The sequence below is a fragment of the Phallusia mammillata genome, chromosome 2 (assembly GCF_965637545.1).
Source record: "Phallusia mammillata chromosome 2, kaPhaMamm4.hap1.1, whole genome shotgun sequence".
In the NCBI taxonomy this organism is placed as follows: domain Eukaryota; kingdom Metazoa; phylum Chordata; class Ascidiacea; order Phlebobranchia; family Ascidiidae; genus Phallusia; species Phallusia mammillata.
Genome location: NC_137253.1, coordinates 32,335,984 through 32,360,922, shown reverse-complemented (window position 1 = coordinate 32,360,922; position 24,939 = coordinate 32,335,984). Strand labels below are relative to the sequence as shown.

The window sequence follows — 24,939 nt, the reverse complement described above, 5'->3', positions numbered from 1 at the left end:
CACGTGACTTGCAGGTTTTAAAACATATATTTTTTAAACAGGGGAAAAATAAAAAGTAAAATTTGAAATGTCCGGTTATTTTTATTAAAAGAAATGTATTTGAGACTGTTGCAGCGACCATTACAACACTTCATACATATATGGATGAAAATCAGTTTGTGCCACACATTTTGCTGCTATGTAGGGCCAAATTGAGCCTTTCAGTTGAATCGTATGCTTTGGTGACCTATACAGTGGGGTCTGTTGCTCGTTGGGGGAGATACAAAGATAGCATATGCGCTGCAGACCTAAAAGTTAAAAAAACCTGTTGTACTGTTTTGCATTAAGTAGAAGGCGAAGAAACGTCAACTGAAAAAAATCCGACTTGGTACGTATATTTAAACACTTGGACACCACTAAAACGCTGGGGTACCTCCCTTATTATTATTGACCTGCCTAATTCACCTGATTATTATTTATCCAGCTATAAGCTGGTACTATAGAGCAGTGGTCGGCAACCGCCGGTCCGCGAGGAGTTCGTTACCGGGCCGTATAATTTTTCAGGTTAAATGCTATAAAACATTTTGCCCATGTATCCCGGGCATGATAAACTAATTTAAGCATTTTTATAGCTATATATTTGTAGTTTTTGAAGACCGGTCTGCAATAAAATTTTAGTTTCAAAACCGGTCCACAGTGCAAAAAAGGTTGCCGACCCCTGCTATAGAGCACAGAGTGCTTTTTGACAATGCAAAACCAAAAAAAACTAAACACAACATTTGAATGTTTTCGAAGTTAAATGTTTACTCCTGTTGACTAACACTATCCAGAACTTACGTTGTTGTTAATTGCCTTACAAAGAGGTTATTTAAATGGGGTAAAAAGGAAATAATTACACCATCTTTAGTTTCGCGACGTTATGGTTGGTAATTTCAGTTATTTTCATAAGTATGTACAAACAATTCATTTCTTTGTTCTCGGTGGTAACAACAAAACAAATGTTAAGAAACACATACCTACACAGAAAAAAAATCGTCAGAAATTACTAAGCAAAACCTTAAGTAACCTGCTGCCTAAAATTTTTTTTTCAATCTAAAAACTTGACTTGTTTTAAAAACAATACACAAGAAAGACCAATGACGTAATCTTGTATTCGGAGACTACTGCAGAGTGAGATATCGGCATTATGACATCATAAAGTGCCATCAGTGACGTAATAGCGATATTTTGCAATAACGAGAAAGTTCGGAAGTTGCAGGTAGAAATGGCTGGAATTGATAAAAGAAAAGTTGTGTATGAGAACAATGATGCAGAAACTGAATACAAACAGGAATGGAAATAATGAATTGGTTGAAACGCTTGTTGTTTGGGTTCAAATTCAAGTTCAACCAATCTTGCAGATTTTTTTTTCAAACACTGCTAAACAACACCAGTTAAAACAGTTCCCCGTTTTTGCACATCACTTGGCTGTTGGAAACAAAATCTCACCAGCTCTATCATTTGGGTTCAAGTTATAACCGATTTGGTGGTAAACCCTTTAATTGAAAAAAAAAGCGTTTTAATGTTCTAATAACCAAAATGAGACCGGTAATGATATGGTGTTGGTCAGTTTGAAATACCTGCAATCAATATTGAACACAACGTCACAAGTGATACAGTACGTCATTAGCGCATGGGCGCCGTCTAGCGGGCTGATAGATACAGAAAAATTGCGGCGGCAGACGAAAAACAACAACACAACAATAATAATAATAGGTAGAAAAAAAGAGACACGATAAAATGCGACACAGTCTGTGTTTGAATTTTTATGCTGCGGAAATATTTAGGGGGGGCGAGTACGTGCAACAAAGGGGGGCGGCGCGACAGGGTGAAGAAACTGCTCCACCTTGTGGAAAAATAATTGTACAGCTCGAGCGCGAAAAGGCGGGTCACGTGATTCGGGCGTCACTAGCGTGAAAAGCATTGAAGCGTGTCGATGATAATTCGGATTTCACAGCGCGGGAAATCTGCGAAAGAATTTTTCAGAAAACACCTTAGGATTTTTTGCCCCATAAAGACAAAAGAAATGTGTTGTTTTTTTGGCAGCAGACGAAGAAATAAAAATTTGGGCTTTTTACTTTAAATTCCATATAGAACTAGAACTCTATTTTACCAGTAGACATAATTTGAAAGTAAAGCACATTGAAAGCAAGTTAGCGCTCAAAGCAAACAGATTTCTGTGGAAAATAGTATAGGGCAGATCAGTTTGGTTTTCAGAGAGTGTTTTCAGTTCGTTCCGCTTTAATCTAAAACCAATGAGTGTTCGGCGCAACAATGTGACATAAAAAGCGCGTTATTCAGCAAAACGAATGATTTAATCTGATGCCAGTTTTTTCACAATGATTTTTCCAGTTGGCAAAAAAGCAGCGAATGCAAATAATTGGTAGTACGGATGGGGATTCCCCCAATCAGCGATTCGGTCCTTGACAATGACGTATTGGTCACGTGACACGAGGGGGGATGGACGATAAAACACCAGGAATAAATTACAGAACTAAATACAGAGGCGAAATGAGAAAGTACTTGACCACAACGTGGATGTTGGAAAGCAAAACAACGTTCATTGATTGGGAGTTATTTCTGTGAATATGACGGTACAGCGACCTCTCGTGGCTTGAAATACCAGTAAATAAAACACGGTTGAAGAATTTGGCGGACAAAATGGCGTTTTGAAACTAATGACTTACACGATTTGACAATGATCACTTTTGATTACTGGATGTAAACATGATTATACTGCGTGCTTGATTTCAAATTTCCAAAGTTATTTTTTTAACTTTCAATTCAAATCAAATGTTGTAATCAGGCTTCAAATTTGAAGCAGTCGTCCCCAAACCTTTTGGTAGCAATGGCATTTTATATACATTTTAGGGCCACTAACCCTTTCGCACAGTTTGCATGAACTTTCCTTTAGAAACTTTAAACATTTAATTAACAGGCCTTTTGGATCGGGGGTCGGGAAACCACAGGTAGGGAAACCACCGATTTAAAGGTCAATGCAGCTGCAGCAGTGCAGAACTATTCGGTTGTTTGCTTTAGAGTTGTAAGCGGGCATGAAATTGGCCCAAAAATTTTCACAAAAACAAGTCCGAGTGAGGCCCAAAAGTGAAAGGTGAAAATGCGACTAAAGTGATACAGAGTGATCTGGAGTTGGGCCTCATTCAAGCCCGGTTTGTTAAAACACAAACGCCCGGCCTCACTTACAACTTTGGTTTGCTCACAACTAGCGTAGCAGAGCAGCTCAGCGTGTGTAGGAGCAAAATGTGTAACTTGAAATCTCTACTGGATAATACTTTAAACCCGGAAATGGCAAGAGTAAACGCAAACTGCAAGACATGGAACCAGACCAACATATTACCTACAGCTTTAACAAAGAAAAATAGAAAAGCGATTGTTTTTAAACAAACATGCGCGCCTAAAGCGGGTTTCCAAACGATCTGCGTGCAAATAACCATGTCATTTTTTTTAAATTAACCGTTCAAAACTGTTTAAATAACTTGGATAAAATGGAGGTTGGGCTTTTACATAACATTGTGGACTCGGTTTGAGTAAATTTCAAAAACATCAAATGGGCATTGGGTTATACATTGCGCCATACTTTAAAGCACAAAGCTCGTTCGGAAACCAGCTTTGAGGTGACAATTCATGTACTACAACCGATTACAGAACAGAATAATCGAACCCCCGAGTACTCGGGTGCGGAGTAGTACTCGCTACTCCCTGTTCGGAGTCTACTCATGGTGTGTGGTGAACTTGAGTGACGGTACAGGGAAAGTACCACACGGTGGATCACCTCTCCTGGCGCAATCGTTGTTGGTAACTCGCCTGCTGCTTGCTTAAAAGTTCAATGACCCCGAGCAACCTCTTCAGTGACGCCTGCGGATGTCAAAAGCAGGGTTACAAGAGGTTAAAACGACTTCCTTGTATGGCGTTAAGGAACTTAAACGCAGATAAGACCGAGTTCCAAAATATATTGAGCACCACTTCAAGTCCGTTCGGTACCGTCGGTTCCGCTAGGGACTTTTGGTTTCATTGACATCACTTACGTGTTCTTTGTTACTCTGGTACTGATGACATGAATTTTTAGGTACACAAGACACGGACCAAAAAAGTAGCAATAAAAACAAAATTGCCAGTGATGCAGAAGAAAAAAAAAGACATTTAATTCTACATAACTGGCAATTTCGTTTTTAGTAACTTTCAAAATTAATTTGATAAAAATCTTCGCTGTCAAAATAATTAATTTATTTCAAACATTATCACAATTGCTGTTGTCAGTTAAAATACAACAACGTGCAACCTACATTAAACAATTCACCAACACAAAGTCTAACCGGATTAGGAAAATCTTAAGTTCAAATTCATATTCTACCTCTTTGTTGGAGAGCGTCTGTAGTTCCGGTAAATGTTCTTTACAAATCTGGAACAGTGACGCCAGATCACGTGACGTGTCCATCTTGGAACCGAATCTGTCAACCGGAAGTCCGTGAATCTGGGCACAAGAGGGCGTAAGAAAGGGCAAAATATTTAAACTACACGGGTTATAGGTTTTAACAGTAAAAATCCGACGTGATGAGCCTGTTACTCCCAACAAATTGGAGTGCCGTAAGATGGCTACACATTACTGTTCGATACAGGATACATTGTGGGCCAGTTTCTGTGCTTTATGCCCAGTTGTGGCATAAACAAAATTGGTGAGGCATGTCTTTTTGTCCTGTCACTCCCAACAAACTGGAGTGTCGTAAGAGGCTACACTTGCCAATACGGGCAATCTCTCGCCACCAGCTGCACTGATGAGATCTTACGGGTCGAAACAGTGCGAACTGTCTGCAGCTTATCGATGTAATCAGTTTTAAATGTTCACCTTAATATCTCGGTTTCCCAATTCTTCGATGAAATCAACGATTTTCTTCTTATTCTCGATGATGAACTGATTGATTCCCTCCATGTAAATTTCCTTGGCTCCGAACTCAACAAGATTGGCAAGATTCTACAGAGAAAATAATAGTGCTTCAACTCAACGGTTCCTAAACGCTGGGGCATGAAAACATTTTCAGTGAAAACAATGACTTCAAAGGGCTTATTGAACTTGTAATATTATTGGATAAAATAAGCAGTTATAATCGTTTGTAACCGCACAGTTGCTAAAAGTGGAAAAATGTCGGTGAAAAAGCAAGTTTTTCTGCATAATTCGGTGGAAACATATTTCATTTATTTGTTTTTGTAAAGTAAATTAGGCATTTTCCTCGTTGCGAAAGTTGTCGTTCAAAGCAGGATTGGTGCAGCAAAACACGACAAAAAATAAGGCTAAGTTTTTCGCAATAGTGTTTCATCCGGAATTAAATTGTGATGTTGAGTCGCTGTGTGATTGCATACGTACTGGTGATGTAAGTATTTTCTCTACAAACCCAATTATTTTTACATCGCCCATATGTTAATCGAGTTCACTTTGCTACCCAACTCACTTGAATCGACTTTGCAACAAGCAGCAAACTTCTGGCAGCGGTTGGTGATGGAGTTTCGGAAACCATGTTAAACATCTTCGGGTTGATGATGGCAGGGCAGATGAGACGCAGAAACATAAAACCACTGAAAATAATGGAAGAAATGTCACAATAGGGTTTGTTATCACACAATATATTACCTATTACGTCACAACCAAGCTTCCGGTCAGTTACTCGAATCGCAAGTACCTTGTATTACGAGACTTGACCTAATTATAATTTCTTATAACCAACTGCATAAAAACTTTTTATTAATAGTTTGGTTTTGAAAGAAACATGATTTATGTTGCAAGCCTAAGAGACGTACACGTCTAGCTGCTTAACTTTTTATTTGAAATCAATAGACAAATTGGTCAAAATTTCATCAACCAAAGTAGTAGGTGTAGGTACTGCATGCCACATTAAAATGCGGCATAGTATTGAGTGATTCCCACTACAGCACTAAAACAAAGCAAAGTAACATAAGAACCTGAGAAGTGGCCGAAAAAAGCGTAATACTTTTGTACTAATATGCCACAGTTATTCGAACTAGCATGTAACAGAACCTAGTATAAGACCAAGACATTTTAAATGTTAACAGTCAAGTAACAAACCAAGACATGCAGAGATGTTATAAACGAACCTTACAACTCGCACTTTTACTGACGGGTCATTGGGCCACCTGTGCGCCACACAGTGTTGTAAATGTCCGAACAAAATACGAAGTTCCTTGGGAAATATGGATTGACTGACAAGGATTGCTGCCAGCACACAACGTAAATACGATAGCAGGGTTTCCTTGTGAATTTCCAAATCCTTCTCCTCTCCAGGTTCAAGTTTGGCTGGGTTGAGCTGGAAATAAAATACTTGATTAATGAAGACGGTCGTCTGCCGCTCTGTTTAGTTGTTTTCGAGTATTTTTTGAATATTTGACAAATTAACCTAGATGTGTCGATCACCACCTTGAAGCACAAGTATCGCAGCTGAAACTTACAGCGCATTTAAATCAGTCTTGTGTATTTTTTATTGGTACTGTTGATACTGATTTCGCCAAATAACACGACCGTACTGAACAGGAAGGAAATAAAGATATGAAATGATAAACAGACTGATTCCTGTCATGGCGATTTCACTTGGTTGGTGTCAACTGTCAACTGACACATACAGTCTAAACCAGCAAACCAGATACATTTAAAAGAGTTTCAACAAACGAAGCAAGTAGAAATTGTTTTACAGTAAATCTAGTTTTGCCAGAACTGGTTGATCTTTGAAATCATATCAAAGAGAGTGAACTAAAATGTCATGTAGGATATAAAAAGTCATAATGGTAACATTTTCTCAAGTTTATCGTTTTCCTAACGCATTGTCAACAGCATCATGGAGTACCTTTGTCTAAGTCAGTGGTTCTAAACAGGTGGGAAATTTAAGGTTTTCGGAGGGAAATTATGTAAGCTTGAAAAGAGCAAACTCGGGCTCGATGGTCGAAACCGGCTTTGAATTAACCGTTGAAAGCTACATTACTAAAAATTTTCTGCAACAACACGTAAGATTGATTTCACTAAGGTTTACAAGACACATACAAATCCAAAGGCCGTTTGTTACATCACAGACAAGACTAAAAGTATCAATGACTTCGCTGTTGTGCCCGAATAAAAGTCTTTCCTTTGTTGATTGTGATGCAATAAATGCTAATGCAAGCATAGCAGACTCTTCAGTATTCCAAAAAGTTTAATCTCTCACAGAAGCAATATTTAAACTAAATAAGATTGTAGTATACCTTTAGGATCCAGACCAAAGCGCTCCACAAATGTATTTCATTTAAAGAATATTTTTTTTTGTTAACGAAGGGCACAAAACATGTTTATAAAAATAACAGAGGGGGAAATTCGAGGTTGGTGATTGACTTTAGTGGGAAACCACACCAAAAAGGTTAAGAACCAATGGTCTAAGTGGAATATTTGAAGTAGTAAGCAGCTTCAAGTTTGTAGAGCTCTTCTGGCAAATGTATGTTTATACGCAACAACATTCTTTTTTCCTTTGTTAATCGTGCACTGTACTACACGCATTCAGTGTTATTTACCCTGATGAAGACGACCTGTATAGGACGTCGAAACGTCGCTATAAACATACAATTGCCAGAAGAGCTCTACAAACTTGATATCATGCCTGGCAGCAATAGCTTATATAGTAAGCAGCTTATAGTTTTTAAAAATGCTTTCCTAAGAAATATAGTTTTTCATACTTCTATTTTTATGCAGTACACTTTACAATGGATAGAATTGTGCGTCACAATACCATATGTTACCTCACAAGACTGTGAACTTTCGACGATCTGCTTGACAACTTCCTTCAGGGCGAGTGAAATGAAACTAGAACATCGCGATCTCATGTATTGTTCCATCAACGTTGAAGCGAGAGTTGTGGCTCGGAATAATGTACCCGGTTCCGAATCTTTGGCGAAAATTTCGCGCTCGTTCAAAATCCGCATAAGTTCAAGTTCCTTTCAACAAGCGAGAAATTTTATTTTGAAATACAGTGAACGGTAAAATAGGGTCCGTTCAGAAACTGTGCGTGTCATAAGTGATTTTGCAATTCTATATGCGGATCTATTCATAAGTTTAATGATGAAAATAACGCCACAAGTGGCATGCTTTATTGTTAAAACGTTTCGGCAAATGCTCATGCCATCATCAGTGATATAAAGGGCCACATCAGTTACACCCGTTTGTATCCACATACCCGATTTTGTGCTGGCAAGTTTAGCACTGGTTACACATAGCGTTTTTTACCTAGCTTTTTGTAGTCAACAGTAGCACACGCATGGTTAAAGCGTGTTTCTTATCCAGTTTTGTGCAGTCAACTTTAGAACTGGTTGCATGTTTAACATTTTTAGGTTCGCGCAGTAAGATAGACCACCACATTCCAACAAAGAACTGTTTCAAGTGCCTTCAAGCAGGTTCTTCTGCAAACCAACCCCACTGCTAGCTATATGTTAAAAATACAGAGCACGCTCGTTTTACGTCATCCAAATATTTGTCGCGAACAGGTACTTGCACACAGAGTTGCAAGTAAGGCCAGACTCGGGTTCGGCTTAGTTTTAAATAAAAATGGCTTTATTCGGGCCTGACTTCACACTTTGGCCACGTTTGTGACGTAATTTTACCGTGGTAAACCTAACCTTTGTTCCTAATTCCTAATTTGTGTTTTGTTTTTTTCAAGTCGGGTTTAGGCCTAAGTTTTGGGCTTGCTTGCAATTCGACGAATGAATAACGTCAGGTGATATTTTGCATCTTGGCTTCACCTTTTTCTGCTGCTGAAAAGTCTTGAGCAGGTCGGAAGCCAGCTTCGTTCGATCCTGTCCACAAACTTGCGACAACGCAATAATCACCTTCATGTCTGACGTCACCAACTGCAAGGAAGTTAATTTGCATAAAATCACAACGCATGTAATGTAGCTGTCAGGTTGTTAAAATAGGTTTAGTCACCTAATGTGACCCACATTCGAGAAAACCAATGCGTTTATTTTTCGGGAAAAGAATCCATTTGCGCACAACAGAATATACACAAAATGCAATGTATAAGTTAGGTTGTAATATGTAATAAAGCTTCAGTTACATTGGACCAATCGGGCATTCAACTTGCATAACAAAATTGACATTTTTCAGAAAAAGAATCAATTTGCACACAAGAGAATTCCATTTCTAATTGCACACCTAATCCAATTAGTTCAAAATAATATATTTTTTGAGTTTTTATGGTCGGGTATCTGATATATTCGAAGGATTCTTGGTTTACAGAGAAATATTTATAAAGCATTTACCTCTTTCAGCAGCTTGTACTCGTCTGCTGGCATTATGAGTTCGTTACAATATCTCGCTCTGACCCTCACAGAACCACATGATGTGGAAGGTTGGGAGGAAATGCTGCCAGTCGACAATGGGATCAGGTTGTACCTGGATAGAAATTAGGAATGAGGTATCATACAAAATTTCTTGATTATAATTAAAAAACATTAACATAACTGAGAGATAATATTTTCCCTTTTGGGTGTTTAAAGCAGTTTTTTAATCGAAACCAAGAAGCCGAGTTTCCCCACCGTTTTATACGCTATTTATAAACTTATCATTTAATTGGAAAAATCTTAGTACACCAGGCCTTATCGAAAGTGTTATACCGAATCAGCCGGTCACCAAGCATTGACCATATGGCAAGGCGTAATTGGACATTAAAATGAATCAAAATAAAGACACTGGCTTAAACATAAAGAAAATTTATAAAATGAGTTATAGGATCAGAAACCCAATTATTTTTTAAAACAGATGGTACTTTTCAGTGTGAAATTTTGAGAAAAGTCGTTAATATAAGTACAGTAGGCCCACACTGATGAAGTCATGGCTAATCACTAATACACATCTGGCGAAAGTTTGTCAGATACACAGAAACGACCTCATATCGTGTAATACACGTGTAACACGTACCAAGTATCAACAATCTTCCCTGAGTTGAGTTTGCTGAAGTGAACGACCGTTTCACCGAGACTTGAATGCTTCGATCTCTTTGATGCGTTGTGGATTCCAACTGTGAATGAATCCACATCAGGGGGTATGTCACTGGAATATAAATATAGTAAACCTTAGTTAATCTTTAGCTGCAGACAGTGCACACTGTTTCGACCTATACTGTCTCATGAGTGCAGCTGGTGACGAGAGATGGGACATATTTGCTAGTGCAGCCATTCAACGGCACTCCAGTTTGTTGGGAGTAACAGAGGAAAAACCCACGCCTCGCCCAGTCTGTGCGATGCCACAACTGGGCATACAGCACAGACTGTGCTCTGCAGCTTATCATTTATTGGCTTTATGCCATACCTTTATCAAACTACTGTTTATACCAGTGATTAAAATATCAAAATATCTTACTCAAAGAGGAATTCTTCCGACCAGACCGGTTTTAATCCTTCCTTTACTTTCGTTCTTCCCACGTGGACGGCATTGAGTGACAGAGTGCAATATGGTCGGCATTGTGTCCTGCTCACAAGTTTATTCGCGGATTCAATCGTTACTTGCAGACTTCGAACCTGCGTTGCACAAATTAAATCAGGGTTATGTAACGTTTTGTCGTTAAATTAGCGGTTCTTACTTTTAGAGACATATGTGTTAATGGAGCGCAAAAACAACTGCTGTAGTATTATTACATAATACTTTTTGTTGCGAAAAATTAAGTGTTTTGGATAAATAAAATGTGCTTATTATGGGAAGGTAACTAAGCTTATATTTTATCTATTACAAACCCCAATATCCCAAGAGATTCATTTAAACTCTATACTATTGTTCCTATGTACAAGTAAAAACCTAAATCAGCCAGCTGTGTTTTATAGTTTAACAAACTGATTTCATTCCGCTTTGGTAGGCATCGTCAGTAAATCAAAATGTGTTACAGTGGGAGATAAAGAAGAAAATGGAAAAAACACCAAACTCCGGTGCATCTAAAATATACAGGATCGCTTGGATCACTCGGATCACTCGGATCGCTTGGATCGCTTGGATCGCTTGGATCACTTGGATCACTTGGATCACTTGGATCACTTGGATCACTTGGATCACTCGGATCACTTGGATCACGTGCACCATAATATCACTAACAAGGTACACCAAGTGTTATAAAGGTGCGCCAAGCGTTGTTAACAATGCACCACGCGATCCTGCGTATTTTAGATGCGCCCCCAAAACTCCCTAGACTTGTAACTGCCAGTGAATAACACAAAGCAAGGTGTTGCTAATGAACAGGTAAAAATGTTTTTTTTTTGTTCTGGTGTTTACTGGATGTATTCACCTCCTAATTTGTAATGTCTCTTAATACTACCAGATTTTATTAATAAGTCAACATTCCATAAACAAGACAACAAGGAACGTATATTTTATTGTTTTGTCAACAAGGCAGCTAGCATCTGTCATTGCGATCGATTTAAACCTATTTCCGGTAAAACACCGCATTAAAAGTGATTGAAAATCAATATTTATTGCCTCGCATCACCTGTCTCGCGTTGTTCTGTTTTGGTATCGGTTGGCGGTTCGGTTTTGCGCAATGAGCCCGTAAAAGTCGCATCCATTCCTGTAAATAGAAAAATAACAATTACAACAATGATCGATTGTTGGATAACAAAGCAAATTGTTGAAACATAACAATTATAACCAAAAAAAAAACAATTGCGCCAAATGAAACGGTTTAGAATCTACAGACTTTCATACAAGAATACAATCCTATTTCAGATTTCTGACAGCTAATTTTTCCTCAATATATGTCAAACATTAATGTAGAGTGTGCAAAAAAAATGTAAAAAAAAGTGGTTCAATAAAATGCTCCCACACCAATCACTGTGGATACCGAAAATAAGAAATTATGTTTGTACACAATTATTTAAACATAAAACCAAACACATTTCTTTGTGTCCCATAACATAAAGTTATTCCACAAACGTTTTCAACAAAAGTTCCTTTTTGCAAATTTGTGTGCAAATCGTGGAAATTGACAGCTATATTTAAAGTTTAAAACAAATAATTTTCCCCCAACATTAAACAAACATGATTTATTGAAAAGTTGTAAATATCAACACATGTAACATTTTGTGCACAGTAAGGAGCTCCACTTTGTCTGTGGTTTTCAAACAACTTCCTGTATTCTGCCCGAGTTGAATGACGATGTAAGACGGACACCGCAATGGTTTAAAGCACTGAATCTTTCACTAACTGAAACAAATCCATTCATGCTAGGAAAGTCTAACAGGGTAGAACTGGAGAATTAACTTTTTGATCCATGACCACGTTTTGGAGATAAACATGATTACAAAGAAACAACCTTTTTATGCTTTACAACAGGGGTTCTTAACCAGGAGTGCAAGCAGCCCCAAGGGGTGCGAGAACTGTTCCTAGGGGGTGTGGGGATGCTGAATCATTAAGGTTGGTTAGGTCTATTCAATATACACACAAAAACCCAGGGAGGGTGCAGAAATTGGTCGGTGATTTGAAAGGGGTGCAGCAAGGAAAAAGGTTAAGAAACACTGCTTTACAAGTTTAACTTGTAGACAAATATAATCTTATTTAAATATTAATTTGCCTTTTTTGTATCTTTGAAAGTGTTTTTTTTATTGAAATACCAATAAATCAATCTTGTTACATCTTCAACAACAGATTTTTTATGGTTTTGCAGATTTTATGTGGATTTTGTATGGCTTCAAATATAATATGGATGTGTTGTTTGTTTGTGCTGAATTTGCTTTCAAAAAACTTCGCCTTCTGCAGTCAGGTAAAGTTGTATGACACTGTTCACTTCTATCACCAAAATATTATCATCAAAATAACATTCACCTGAGCATGATCTGCTGACTCAGCACTAAAGTACGAGGCTGTCACTTCATTTAAAGCTCGAACCACAACTTGAAAGCAATGAGGTCTGCACAAAAAAATCATAAACATTTTGGAGTTATTCGTAAACAGTTTGAACAGAATTTACTATCAAAAAAGCCTCAAATAAAAGTAGGCCCATCATGAAAAATAGCTTTTCAACAATTTTTTTGGTACTTTTTAATAATCGATAAATCGTCTAAACATGTATTTTTAACATAGTATTTTTTTAGTTAACTTTTCACACAAAGTAATAAACAACCTGTCACCGTCAACATAATTAAAACAAAAACAACCAACCTGCCGAAGTAGGAGTCATCAACAGGGTAAACAGCACCATAACTTAGATCGATTAAGCCCTTGGGTTTGGTTTTCTTTGCATGTTCGAAATAATACAGATGTTGTTTTTCACCATGGAAAGCAAAGAACAGAAGCTTCCATTTCTTTGTTTCGTGGCCCTTTTTGCCCATCCCTGGACAAAATAAAATAGCCATCATTCATTCAACAACATTTCCTATTCTCTAAATTGTTATGACTTTGACATACTGTGGAAAAGATTGCTTAACTTAGCCATGTCAATCATTTTATTGCTTTACATAATAACCTTTTGCTGGATTGTACAAATTTAGGTGCAAGGGTTAAGATGATAAACATTTCTACTGGGGTCAGCCCTATAGTGCATCAGCAAGATTTTTTAGCCCATCTCAGATTAGATTTTTCTAGTAGACTGTGCCTTGTCATATGGGAATGTTTGGGAGACCGCTTTGATTCGCTATGACGCCATTGGGCCTGGCATACTACGATTTAGGAGCAAGGAGAAATATTATAGTTTTAGTTTTTCTCATACTCTTCTTTGGTTAACCTGAAATTGTCTAGGTAATAAAATCTTTGAATAAATGTTAAAGAATGCCATGAAAAATTATCCAGAATATTGCAACACGAGGCACATGTTGATATCTACGTGTGTGTTTTACACTAACGTCCAGCATACAGACTTCAAACATCATGAGACGAGCGTGAGTCACACAGCGACGCAGCATGGTGCAATTTATTCCCTACTTAGCAGGAAGTTTGAGTTTGTGAATAAGCTTAACCCGGCAATGGTGGTGGTTTTATTAAAGCTAAGTATTTCAATTGTGCTGGTAGATATAGACCACACATAAAAATAGTTTAGATTCACAATTATACTCCAGTTGCTGAAACTTAGTTCAATGAAAGTCCAAATGCACTAGAATTAAAAAAAAACAATGCACAAGCTCAACTAACAAAATGTTTCCTGCATTTCATTCTGCTGATATGTTTAAATGTTAGTTTAAGGTAAAATATACCAAGCATGGCTAAATGCAGACATATAGCAAAGCACATACCCATAAAATTACTGCCTAAACCAGTGGTTCCCAACCTTTTTGGTTACATTCCTCCCTTTGCCCATCAGACCAAAAACAAATATAACACAAAAAATTATAGCAATTTGAAATATACCTTATAATTAGCCTTATAAAACTAGAAGGGTGGCTTAGCACATTTTACTATAGCATATACACTACAACCTATTCTGCAAACTGTAATATATTCTCTATATTTATTTATTTTGGGTCCCATATTAGCCAACATTTTTATAATCTTGATTTGTTTCTGCAGGCAGAAACTCATGGGTCCCCAAAACCGCAAAGTTGTAAACAGACAACCATAAGAAACGGTGCTATAAAGTCAAACACAGTGATTGGTAGTGTTACTTCAAAACAAGTTATGTAAAGTACAAACTGTCCAAATCTCATGCAATTGAGACATTGTTATAAGTTTGTGTGCCTAAATAGCATAAAACACTGACATCTCAAAATGGCATATTATACAAACTGTCAAAATGTATTGTTGATTAATTCACCCATTTTGGGGGGTTGGTAGGGTAAATATTAGGGCTGCAGGGTGGAACACAATATTTTACAGCTACAAATGCCAAATTCAAAAAACTATCAAAAATTCATCCAAATCGGACGTTTTATAAACCATAGGTGGCTTTAAGTAGTAAATATTTGGCTACATGGTGAAACACAATAATCGACACCCTAAAATGGAACAATGAACAAACTGTCCAAATTTCATCCAAATCAGACATTGTTTAAAAAATTACCCATTTTAGGGGGCTAGTGGGGTAAATATTGGGGCTACAGGGTAAAACACAACAAACGATGCCCTAAAATAGCACAATGAACAAACTGTCCGAATTTCATCCAAATCAGACATTGTTTAAAAAATCACCCATTTTAGGGGGCTAGTGGGGTAAATATTGGGGCTACAGGGTAAAACACAACAAACGATGCCCTAAAATGGCACAATGAACAAACTGTCCAAATTTCATCCAATTCGGACATTGTTTAAAAAATCACCCATTTTAGGGGGCTAGTGGGGTAAACACTGGGGCTATCGAGTCAAACAAAACAAATGGCACATCTACATAACCATATCTACCATCTGTGAAAATTTCATCCAAATCCATCAAACATTTCTTGGCAAAGTGGGGTGGACAAACTTGAGGGAAGAAAAGAAAAAAAAAGAAAAAAAAAGAAAAAACAAACAAACAAATCGAGTAAAATCAAAATGTGTCCCCTTCAGGGAAGGGGACCCATAATAATTTTTACAGTTTTTATGAAATTTCTCCCTTGAACTCATAAAATTCCTCCCCGGTTGGGAACCACTGGCCTATACCATATGTACACATACAACACATGCTGCAAAGATATTTTTTAAAAAAAAACATCACCAAATCATATTAAACTAGAAGGGTGGCTTAGCACATTTTACCATAGCATATACACTACAATCTATTCTGCAAACTGTAATATATTCTCTATATTTATTTTTATTGGGTCCCATATTAGCCAACATTTTTTATAATCTTGATTTGTTTCTGCAGGCAGAAACTCATGGGTCCCCAAAACCGCAAAGTTGTAAACAGACAACCATAAGAAACGTTGCTATAAAGTCAAACACAGTAATTGGTAGTGTTACTTAAAAAAAGAAGTTATGTAAATTACAAACTGTCCAAATCTCATGCAATTGAGACATTGTTATAAGTTTGTGTGCCTAAATAGCATAAAACACTGACATCTCAAAACGGCATATTATACAAACTGTCAAAATGTATTGTTGATTAATTCACCCATTTTGGGGGGTTGGTAGGGTAAATATTAGGGCTGCAGGGTGAAACACAATATTCGACAGCTACAAATGCCAAATTCAAAAAACTATCAAAAATTCATCCAAATAGGACGTTTTATAAACAATAGGTGGCTTAAGCAGTAAATATTGGGCTACATGGTGAAACACAATAATCGATGCCCTAAAATAGCATAATGAAAAAACTGTCCAAATTGTATTCAAATCGGACATTGTTTAAAAAATCACCCATTTTAGGGGGCTAGTGGGGTAAATATTGGGGCTACAGGGTAAAACACAACAAACGATGCCCTAAAATGGCCCAATGAACAAACTGTCCGAATTTCATGAAATTCGGACATTGTTTAAAAAATCACCCATTTTAGGGGGCTAGTGGGGTAAATATTGGGGCTACAGGGTAAAACACAACAAACGATGCCCTAAAATGGCACAATGAACAAACTGTCCAAATTTCATCCAATTCGGACATTGTTTAAAAAATCACCCATTTTAGGGGGCTAGTGGGGTAAATATTGGGGCTACAGGTTAAAACACAACAAACGATGCCCTAAAATGGCCCAATGAACAAACTGTCCGAATTTCATCCAATTCGGACATTGTTTAAAAAATCACCCATTTTAGGGGGCTAGTGGGGTAAATATTGGGGCTACAGGGTAAAACACAACAAACGATGCCCTAAAATGGCCCAATGAACAAACTGTCCGAATTTCATCTAATTCGGACATTGTTTAAAAAATCACCCATTTTAGGGGGCTAGTGGGGTAAATATTGGGGCTACAGGTTAAAACACAACAAACGATGCCCTAAAATGGCCCAATGAACAAACTGTCCGAATTTCATCTAATTCGGACATTGTTTAAAAAATCACCCATTTTAGGGGGCTAGTGGGGTAAATATTGGGGCTACAGGGTAAAACACAACAAACGATGCCCTAAAATGGCCCAATGAACAAACTGTCCGAATTTCATCCAATTCGGACATTGTTTAAAAAATCACCCATTTTAGGGGGCTAGTGGGGTAAATATTGGGGCTACAGGGTAAAACACAACAAACGATGCCCTAAAATGGCACAATGAACAAACTGTCCAAATTTCATCCAATTCGGACATTGTTTAAAAAATCACCCATTTTAGGGGGCTAGTGGGGTAAATATTGGGGCTACAGGTTAAAACACAACAAACGATGCCCTAAAATGGCCCAATGAACAAACTGTCCGAATTTCATCTAATTCGGACATTGTTTAAAAAATCACCCATTTTAGGGGGCTAGTGGGGTAAATATTGGGGCTACAGGTTAAAACACAACAAACGATGCCCTAAAATGGCCCAATGAACAAACTGTCCGAATTTCATCCAATTCGGACATTGTTTAAAAAATCACCCATTTTAGGGGGCTAGTGGGGTAAATATTGGGGCTACAGGTTAAAACACAACAAACGATGCCCTAAAATGGCACAATGAACAAACTGTCCAAATTTCATCCAATTCGGACATTGTTTAAAAAATCACCCATTTTAGGGGGCTAGTGGGATAAATATTGGGGCTACAGGTTAAAACACAACAAACGATGCCCTAAAATGGCCCAATGAACAAACTGTCCAAATTTCATCCAATTCGGACATTGTTCAAAATTTACCCATTTTAGGGGGCTAGTGGGGTAAACACTGGGGCTATCGAGTCAAACAAAACAAATGGCACATCTACATAACCATATCTACCATCTGTGAAAGTTTCATCCAAATCCATCAAACATTTCAGGGCAAAATGGGGTGGACAAACTTCAGGGAAGAAAAAAAAAAAAAAGAAAAAAAAAGAAAAAAAAAAAAAAGAAATCGAGTAAAATCAAGATGTGTCCCCTTCAAGGAAGGGGACCCATAATTATAGTACGCCAGGACAGGCGTTATATCAAATCAAGCTGGTCTCCCAAGCATTCCCATATGGCAAGGCACAGGTTGACATATCATCTTAGCAAATCATATAAGCTATTTTCAAAGGACATGCATCAAGTATTTATGAACAAGATGAATATCCATTGATAAAATCGAACTATCTTTAGAATCTTACCTTTAATAGACAGGAGACCCTTTTTCAAAACACCAGGTTCGTTTATAATAGCTCGCGATCCAAATTGGTCAGAGGCAGTGGCACGATTCAACGTCTCATAAATATCAACTTGGCATTGCCGACTTATGTCCATAGATTTTGGCACGGCACATGTTAGGGTCTGGCCTTCAATGATCTGTTCTTGTTTGTAGTGCTCTACTATGTCATCAATACTACAGAAAAAGTGGCATCACACAAAAGTTGGAAATGTTAAAAAAATACCCAGTGGAAAAGTTGAAGAAATTCAAAGTACTAAAAACCAGCAGTCTTAAAAATTAAGGCAACCAAACATATGTTTCTAGATACAAACTATCAACCAAAATAGATTTAAGTAGTCTAGGCTTGTTGCATTTAACTGCTTAAACACTATTAAACACAATGCTAGGTAAAAAAATTAATATTTCGGCAAATTTATTTAGTTTGTTTCCAGTAGTTCTGTTTCCATTGTTTATCTCAAATTTAAAATGCACAAGACTTTCGTATCCCTGCAAATATTCACACTTTGCTGTTTTGCAAAAAAAGTTGAGTTATAAAATTGCAGAAATAATTTTGGTTTAAACCTTGCTTATTTATTCCCACCTTTCATATGATCTTCCACCCATGTCGAACTTGCTGTAATTCTTTCTGTGGATTTTAAATCGTTGGATATTAATTCCACTGTAGAAATATAGAACATAATCTCCGGGTGTCGAATCACTTTCACGAATCAGAAAACTTCCAGGTCGATTGACTAAGGAAAAAAAGAATTAATTTTTTCTGAAGTTTTATAATAACAATGCCTAGGTATGTGGAATAATCAGGTGATTATATTAATGGACTTAAACTACTGCAGCCCAAAACTTTGTCGTTTGAATCACAGTATATGCTTGTGTAAAGCAATTAGGTTGATCAATACCATAGTTTCAATGTACAATATTCATTAAACTATGAAAATATGCTTATGATACACGAATAATGGTGCCTTTTTTGTTATGATCTCTATGTAAGAATGCAACATCAAACGCTGTCTTATCAATAACTTGATACTAATCTACCATATGTTTAGGTTTGTGCTTCCTAACCCCAGGGCCACTGTATCATTTCGTTAGGCCAATTACAGTAGTTCACATAGCTAATTGAAAACTAAGTACTGTACTTTATTGCATATTCATTTGCCAGTTCTGTTTTACAAATTCTTGCAGTGAGAAGTTGCTGATTGAAAAATAGTTCTGTGACTTTGCATAACTTCTATTTCAAAAAGAGTTGTATGAAAAAAAATGGGTCACCACAACTAATAATTTAGGCTTAATCTTTGTGTAAGCACAAAAGGTCAAGAAGCAGGGACAGGGAACCCAGCAACAAAGGTTAAAGCTCACCAGCAGATAGCAGACTGTAAGCTTGGTCCTTGCTTATATTTGCATGAAACCATTCCTTCCCTTCATGTGGATCCACATTATGGCCGACTTCCCGGACAAGACCTGAATTTGCAAAATATACAATAACAGTGGAGTCTAAAAAGTAAGCAAATAGGGTGAACTATTTCTCTTAAATCTGAAATGTTTATGCTGTATACCAGTGGTTCTCAAACTTTTTTATTGTCGGGGCCAAATGTTATTTTTTAAGTGTGTAGGGAGCCGGAAAAAAACGAAACATTTAGAAAATCACTAAAGAAGATGACTTTGAAAGCTAAAATAGCAATGTTTGGTGGTTTTCTGAGGTCTGGTGCGAGCCGCAAAATAAGTAGTTGGGAGCCGCATGAGGCCCCGAAACCCAAGTTTGAGAACCACTGCTGTATACCATCAACATGATAAACATGATAATAGATTATTTGTGTAGGAGTCAGAACAAAAATAGTTTCTTTAATCATACTGAGAACATTTTTACACTTAACAGGTTCCACACATTAGTGAAATTTCCATAACAGATGCTAAGGGACTTTTTTACAAACCTTTAAAGAGGCAACCACTTTCATTGGTTCGAAGTGAAGTGACCCACATCCATTCTCCCTCCATCTCGTTGTGGACAATAAAAATATCATCCTTCTCGAACCTGCAAGACACAATAAAATCATAAAATTGTACACTGTGATGTGAGGAAACAAAATAAGAGTGTTACAAAACTGCACCAGCAATATCCTAAATTACCACCAGTATGTATACAATGAAAGAGGAAGTGTGTGATAATATGTGTTTATTTACCAGTTCAGGGTTATTTTAGTGAAACCAATGACAGGAAATGTTGGGTTCAGTGCCAGGGTTGAGATTCACGCATTTTCAGTATGTATCCCAATGCAATACTTAGAGAGCAGTGTAAGCAGCATTACAATATACAGTCCTAATAAAATCTGTTTAAATACATTACTAAGCAACAAAATCAACAATATCTACATCGCATGGACCTCATACATAGGACATGTCTGATTAAATCAAAACACCAAGAAACTTAACTTACGACAATTCATCATTATCCGCATCAGGTATTTTCTGATAAGGAAGAATCGCTTGAACTCTTCTCCTGTCGTCCACCGGTTCAGGAGGAGGAACAGGATCGACAAGGACTTCACCCTGAGAAATAAATATTAAGCTGTTTCAATTTTCTATCATAGAAACATGTGATAAACTCTGTTACACTTACAACATAAAGTAACTTTTACGCCCACATAAAACACTGAATGCTGGGGGAAAAGTAAAAAAATAGGTTGCATACTGTGTAGCAATTTTTGAAAATGTGAAAAAGTTGTCATGAATGGGTTTTGTTACTTAAATATTTTAACACATTTTGCAAGTAATAAAACATTTGGTGTGATACCACATCCTTTCAAGGGGGTTATAAATAGCTGTAACTCATAGTAAAAGGGTAGTGAGTAATCGAAACCATGTAAGCAGTAAAGTATTGTTACCTCCAATAAACACGACCGATATGTGTAGTAAGAAACCAGATTTTCCAGGGAATCAAACTGTCGTCCACCGATGTAGAAGTCACCACAAACTGATATTATTCTGGCAAAAAATGTACTAAATTTAAGTGGTTAAAACAAAAAGTTTATTTTAATGAAAAAATAGATTTGCAGTGCACAGATGAATAATAGCTTGTTTTATTTAAATTGAATGTGAACATTTTGTATTTATTTTTATTTTTTGTCATTTTATATTGTAACTTATTTCCTGTTCAGGACTGGTTTTTGGGCAAAAACAATCTGCAGTGGATTGTAATAGGAAATACACAGACTAATCTGTCTACACTAAAAGTTTTAGCAAAAATATGTTGAGAAGACAATACAGTGTATGTCCAGCAACTACAAAATTGGCATATTGTTTGCTAAACAGTGCAATTTGGTAAGTATATTTACCTGAAATGGGTTGGTCCACATTTTTCGCTGAAGAATGACAAAACATATGATCCCGATTTTCTTTCACTTTCACGGACAAGATAACAGCCGGGTAATCCAGTTTCACTCAACCTTTCCTCAGCTATCCGGCGATCCAAGCGACCATGATACCAGCTATAGTGGTGAGAAAAATGTGTTTGTTACTATGTTTTTTGCTCCACATGTTGCCTTTAAATCAAACAAATGCTCGAAATTTTATAATTTGCCAATCAAACACTTGCTAGTTAAAATAGGAAATATTTAAAACGTCGTAACCAAAACAGCACCAGTATAAAACAACAACTTTTCCTAAAGTTTATTTGTTTGTATAAAGTGCACATATAAAAACAATATGTTTTGATTTGTGTTTGGATTGAGAGAGTTTATACTTGTATATTGTTTTTGAAACATGTTTTGAAATCTTAACAATCCCAAAACACATATTTTGGGGGCATAAATTTAAGTTGTATGTTGCAAAAAATGGCTTAAAGCTATTCGCAAAGCATAAGGAAACATGGCATATTTACAAATCACACTTTATGTCGAAACATCAACTTTTTGGCTCTGATTTCCAAAATTAGTAACTAATGTTCAAAACATCAAACTTTTTGAAATTGAAATGAGAATGCCAGCTGGCAAGGAAGTCTTGCTGGCAATTATTAAATCATAATTGAGCCTCGTCACAGACTAATTACCATTGTTGAGGAGGCGTGTCTAGATATTCTCCATCTAGTGAGTACTCATGATCACCCCCCATCATGGCAACAAGTTCATCCTCATGAATATCATGCTCATATGTGTGTTCATATGATGGATCATCAAACTGTGAAACATTGCCCTGATATTGCTGAAATAAAAAAGCCATTTTTAATAAATCATATTATGGAAAAAATGTATTTGAACAAACACGAAAAAAACATAAAAAAACAATCAACTTATTGGTACAAATGTTACAATTTTAGGTTCATGTTTTGTATTGGCCTAATATACATTCATAATTCACCCTATTTAGCTGCCACACAAAGTTTCTAACACAGTAACATGATCAATTATTTTGAATAAGTCGGGAACTGAAAGCAGTTAGTGTATAAATACAGAGGAAATTGCTCGATTCTAAAACTTCACAACAGGAAGTTGTGCGTAACGACACACTAAATCGATAACCTCCACACACTAGATTGAATGCAACTTTTTAAAAATCATCAGACCAACTAACTGCATGTAAATTATGTAAATAGTTTTTTCACAACTGGCATTTTTTTGCAAGACAAATATTTCAATCAAACAAAACTACACAATCTTTAAAAAATAAAACGTATTAAGTAAAATGAGAAAAAAATTTAGGCAGCAATTTTTTGTTACAAATTAGTTTTAGGTACAGTTGTTTTTAATGAATTGCCAACAATAAAATATATATACAGCATTTTGTACCTGATGATATGACCCAGGCATCACATCCAATCTTGGTACTTCGTCATACGGATTCATTTTTACATTTCAGTTCATGTTTAGTACCAAAAACATTTCTGCTTGAAAAAAGTGACAATGAAACAAAAATCCCCTTGCCCAAAACGATGAAAAAGGGTAAATAAAACAAACTTGAATGCAAACATGTTTCAATTTTATTGTTAAGTATTCAATTTTGTTTGTTATAGTCAGCAACAAGCATCAAGAGTAAGCATTGTTGAGGGCTACTAAAAAAGCTATAATATTGTCTATTTACTTCAGCAATCGAAGATTGTGGTGGTAGAAAGATAACCATGAGTTTAAAACTAGGTTAAAACATATGTAGTGAATAATATCACAAATGACAAAACATGAACCAACCACACATTAACCTAAAATCCTAATTTGTAAACTGAAAAAAGAAAAAAGGAAAGTCAATACCCTGCTGACAGCTCTAAATACTAACTGGTATCATAAAAATAAATCCTGATCATGCTAGAAAAATCACAAATTACAAAATATGCGACAGCAACACGAAAAAATTAACTATAAACATCAATGCAACAACTGTAGTGCAAGGTAAAATCACTGAAATGTAGTACCATTTCCTACTTCAAGCTGCTATTTTTTCTTAAAATCAAGTAAATTTAAACTTTGCATAATTCAACATTTGAAATTTAAATGTGTGTATTTAAATGTCCTATTAAAGCTTTGACAAGTTGCTAAGTCTATAAATTGTAGAATTCACTTTACAACTCAAAAAAATAAACCACATTTTGATGGCAGCAACAATACAAGAGTTCTGTAAATCTATATTTTTATCATTACATAAAATAGTGCATGCATTTTTACAGCCTCTTCTTTAGCACGTTTTTTTTCTCTTTAAACATTCTATATTTGCACGAAACATGTTTCTTTACAACTTTTGTTCTAAATAATACAAACAAAATCATAAAGGTGTAAAACTGACATGTCTGCACTACCCTTTCTCGCATAAAATCAATTTGTTTGTAAGCAAACATTTTTCCCAAAAAAAATCGACACGGACAAATTGTAAAATTGTGAATGAGCCAAGTTCTCTCGAAGTGAAAGAAAAAGAAAAAAAGCAACTCGCAACGACCGGAAACATAAAAAAATAAGCAAAATATTTTTGCCAAAATAGATTTGTAAAAAAGACCTCAAAGGAATTTGAACTAAGTGCTTATAATTTGTTTAGATTTGCTTATTAGAAGAATAGCTAATAGGAGTTTAACTTCACAAAAAGTTTGGACAACTGCGCTTAAAATTCATTGCCGCTAGATTGAGCCAACGCACAACATGACGACGGAAAAATTAGGCCGTGTGATGTTGTGTTCCATGTTTAGAACTGGGACAAAACAACATCTCAAAACATTCGAATTAAGTGAGTTAATTAACAGCTGCAGTTAGCTATCGCCTGTTTTTCGAGTTAAATAGACTGAGAGAAAGTAGCCTAGGCTACTGCATGGCAATCGAAGTGACCAACGAAGGATTGAAGCTTCGGGAGTGTTTATTCAACCAAATTCGGCTTTTCGGCATCGATTTCCGACACTTATAAAGGCTATTTTTCCAGGCGTTTTGTCTCCACTTTTTGTTTGATAATTTTTCGCTACATGCACTTTGTGTTTACATACATGCCTAATAGTTTACTCTTAATTCAAACTTTTGTCGCTTTTCACAAGCGTTTATGCCCAATTTCACTGGTCTTTTTCAACCCAAAAGGCGCTAAAAATCAAGGAGCGTTAATTGGGGACATCACAGTGATGTAGGGTCGGATTTTTCGGGTTCGGGTTTGATTCGGGTATCACTTTACACCCGGAATTTAACCAACTTTCGGGTCTAAATCTTTTTTTTTTTTTCAATTAAACGTTCTAGTTGGGTTTCGGACTTTTAAATTCGGGTTCGGGTCCCAATTTTAATTGGACTTGTTTGCCAGTACTTTTAAAATC

At 36.5% G+C, this 24,939-nt stretch overlaps 1 protein-coding gene across 1 annotated transcript; it reads right to left on the bottom strand.

The window, feature by feature from the left end:
- Positions 1-1,111: 1,111 nt before the first annotated feature.
- Positions 1,112-23,074, bottom strand: LOC145212216 (ras GTPase-activating protein 1-like). Its single transcript, XM_080080258.1, has 22 exons — positions 22,958-23,074; positions 22,222-22,373; positions 21,509-21,661; positions 21,059-21,158; positions 20,611-20,723; positions 20,108-20,208; positions 19,536-19,637; positions 18,760-18,910; positions 18,142-18,353; positions 13,202-13,373; positions 12,866-12,950; positions 11,535-11,612; positions 10,421-10,578; positions 9,980-10,111; positions 9,322-9,454; positions 8,803-8,910; positions 7,807-8,001; positions 6,145-6,353; positions 5,484-5,607; positions 4,883-5,008; positions 4,391-4,510; positions 1,112-3,894 (listed from the first exon to the last, which is right to left on the bottom strand). The coding sequence occupies exons 1-22, from the start codon at positions 23,012-23,014 to the stop codon at positions 3,808-3,810; spliced, it is 2,868 nt and encodes a 955-aa protein (XP_079936384.1). The 5' UTR covers positions 23,015-23,074; the 3' UTR covers positions 1,112-3,807.
- Positions 23,075-24,939: the final 1,865 nt, after the last annotated feature.

What these genes read in the sequence shown, in the direction of transcription:
- LOC145212216 (XM_080080258.1), bottom strand. Translation starts at nt 23,014, where the DNA reads ATGAATCCGTATGACGAAGTACCAAGATTGGATGTGATGCCTGGGTCA. An exon ending in GACACGCCTCCTCAACAATG is followed by an intron (nt 21,662 to 22,221) that starts GTAATTAGTCTG and finishes TCACCACTATAG; the next exon opens with CTGGTATCATGGTCGCTTGG. An exon ending in GGGTCTCCTGTCTATTAAAG is followed by an intron (nt 13,374 to 18,141) that starts GTAAGATTCTAA and finishes TATTTTGTCCAG; the next exon opens with GGATGGGCAAAAAGGGCCAC.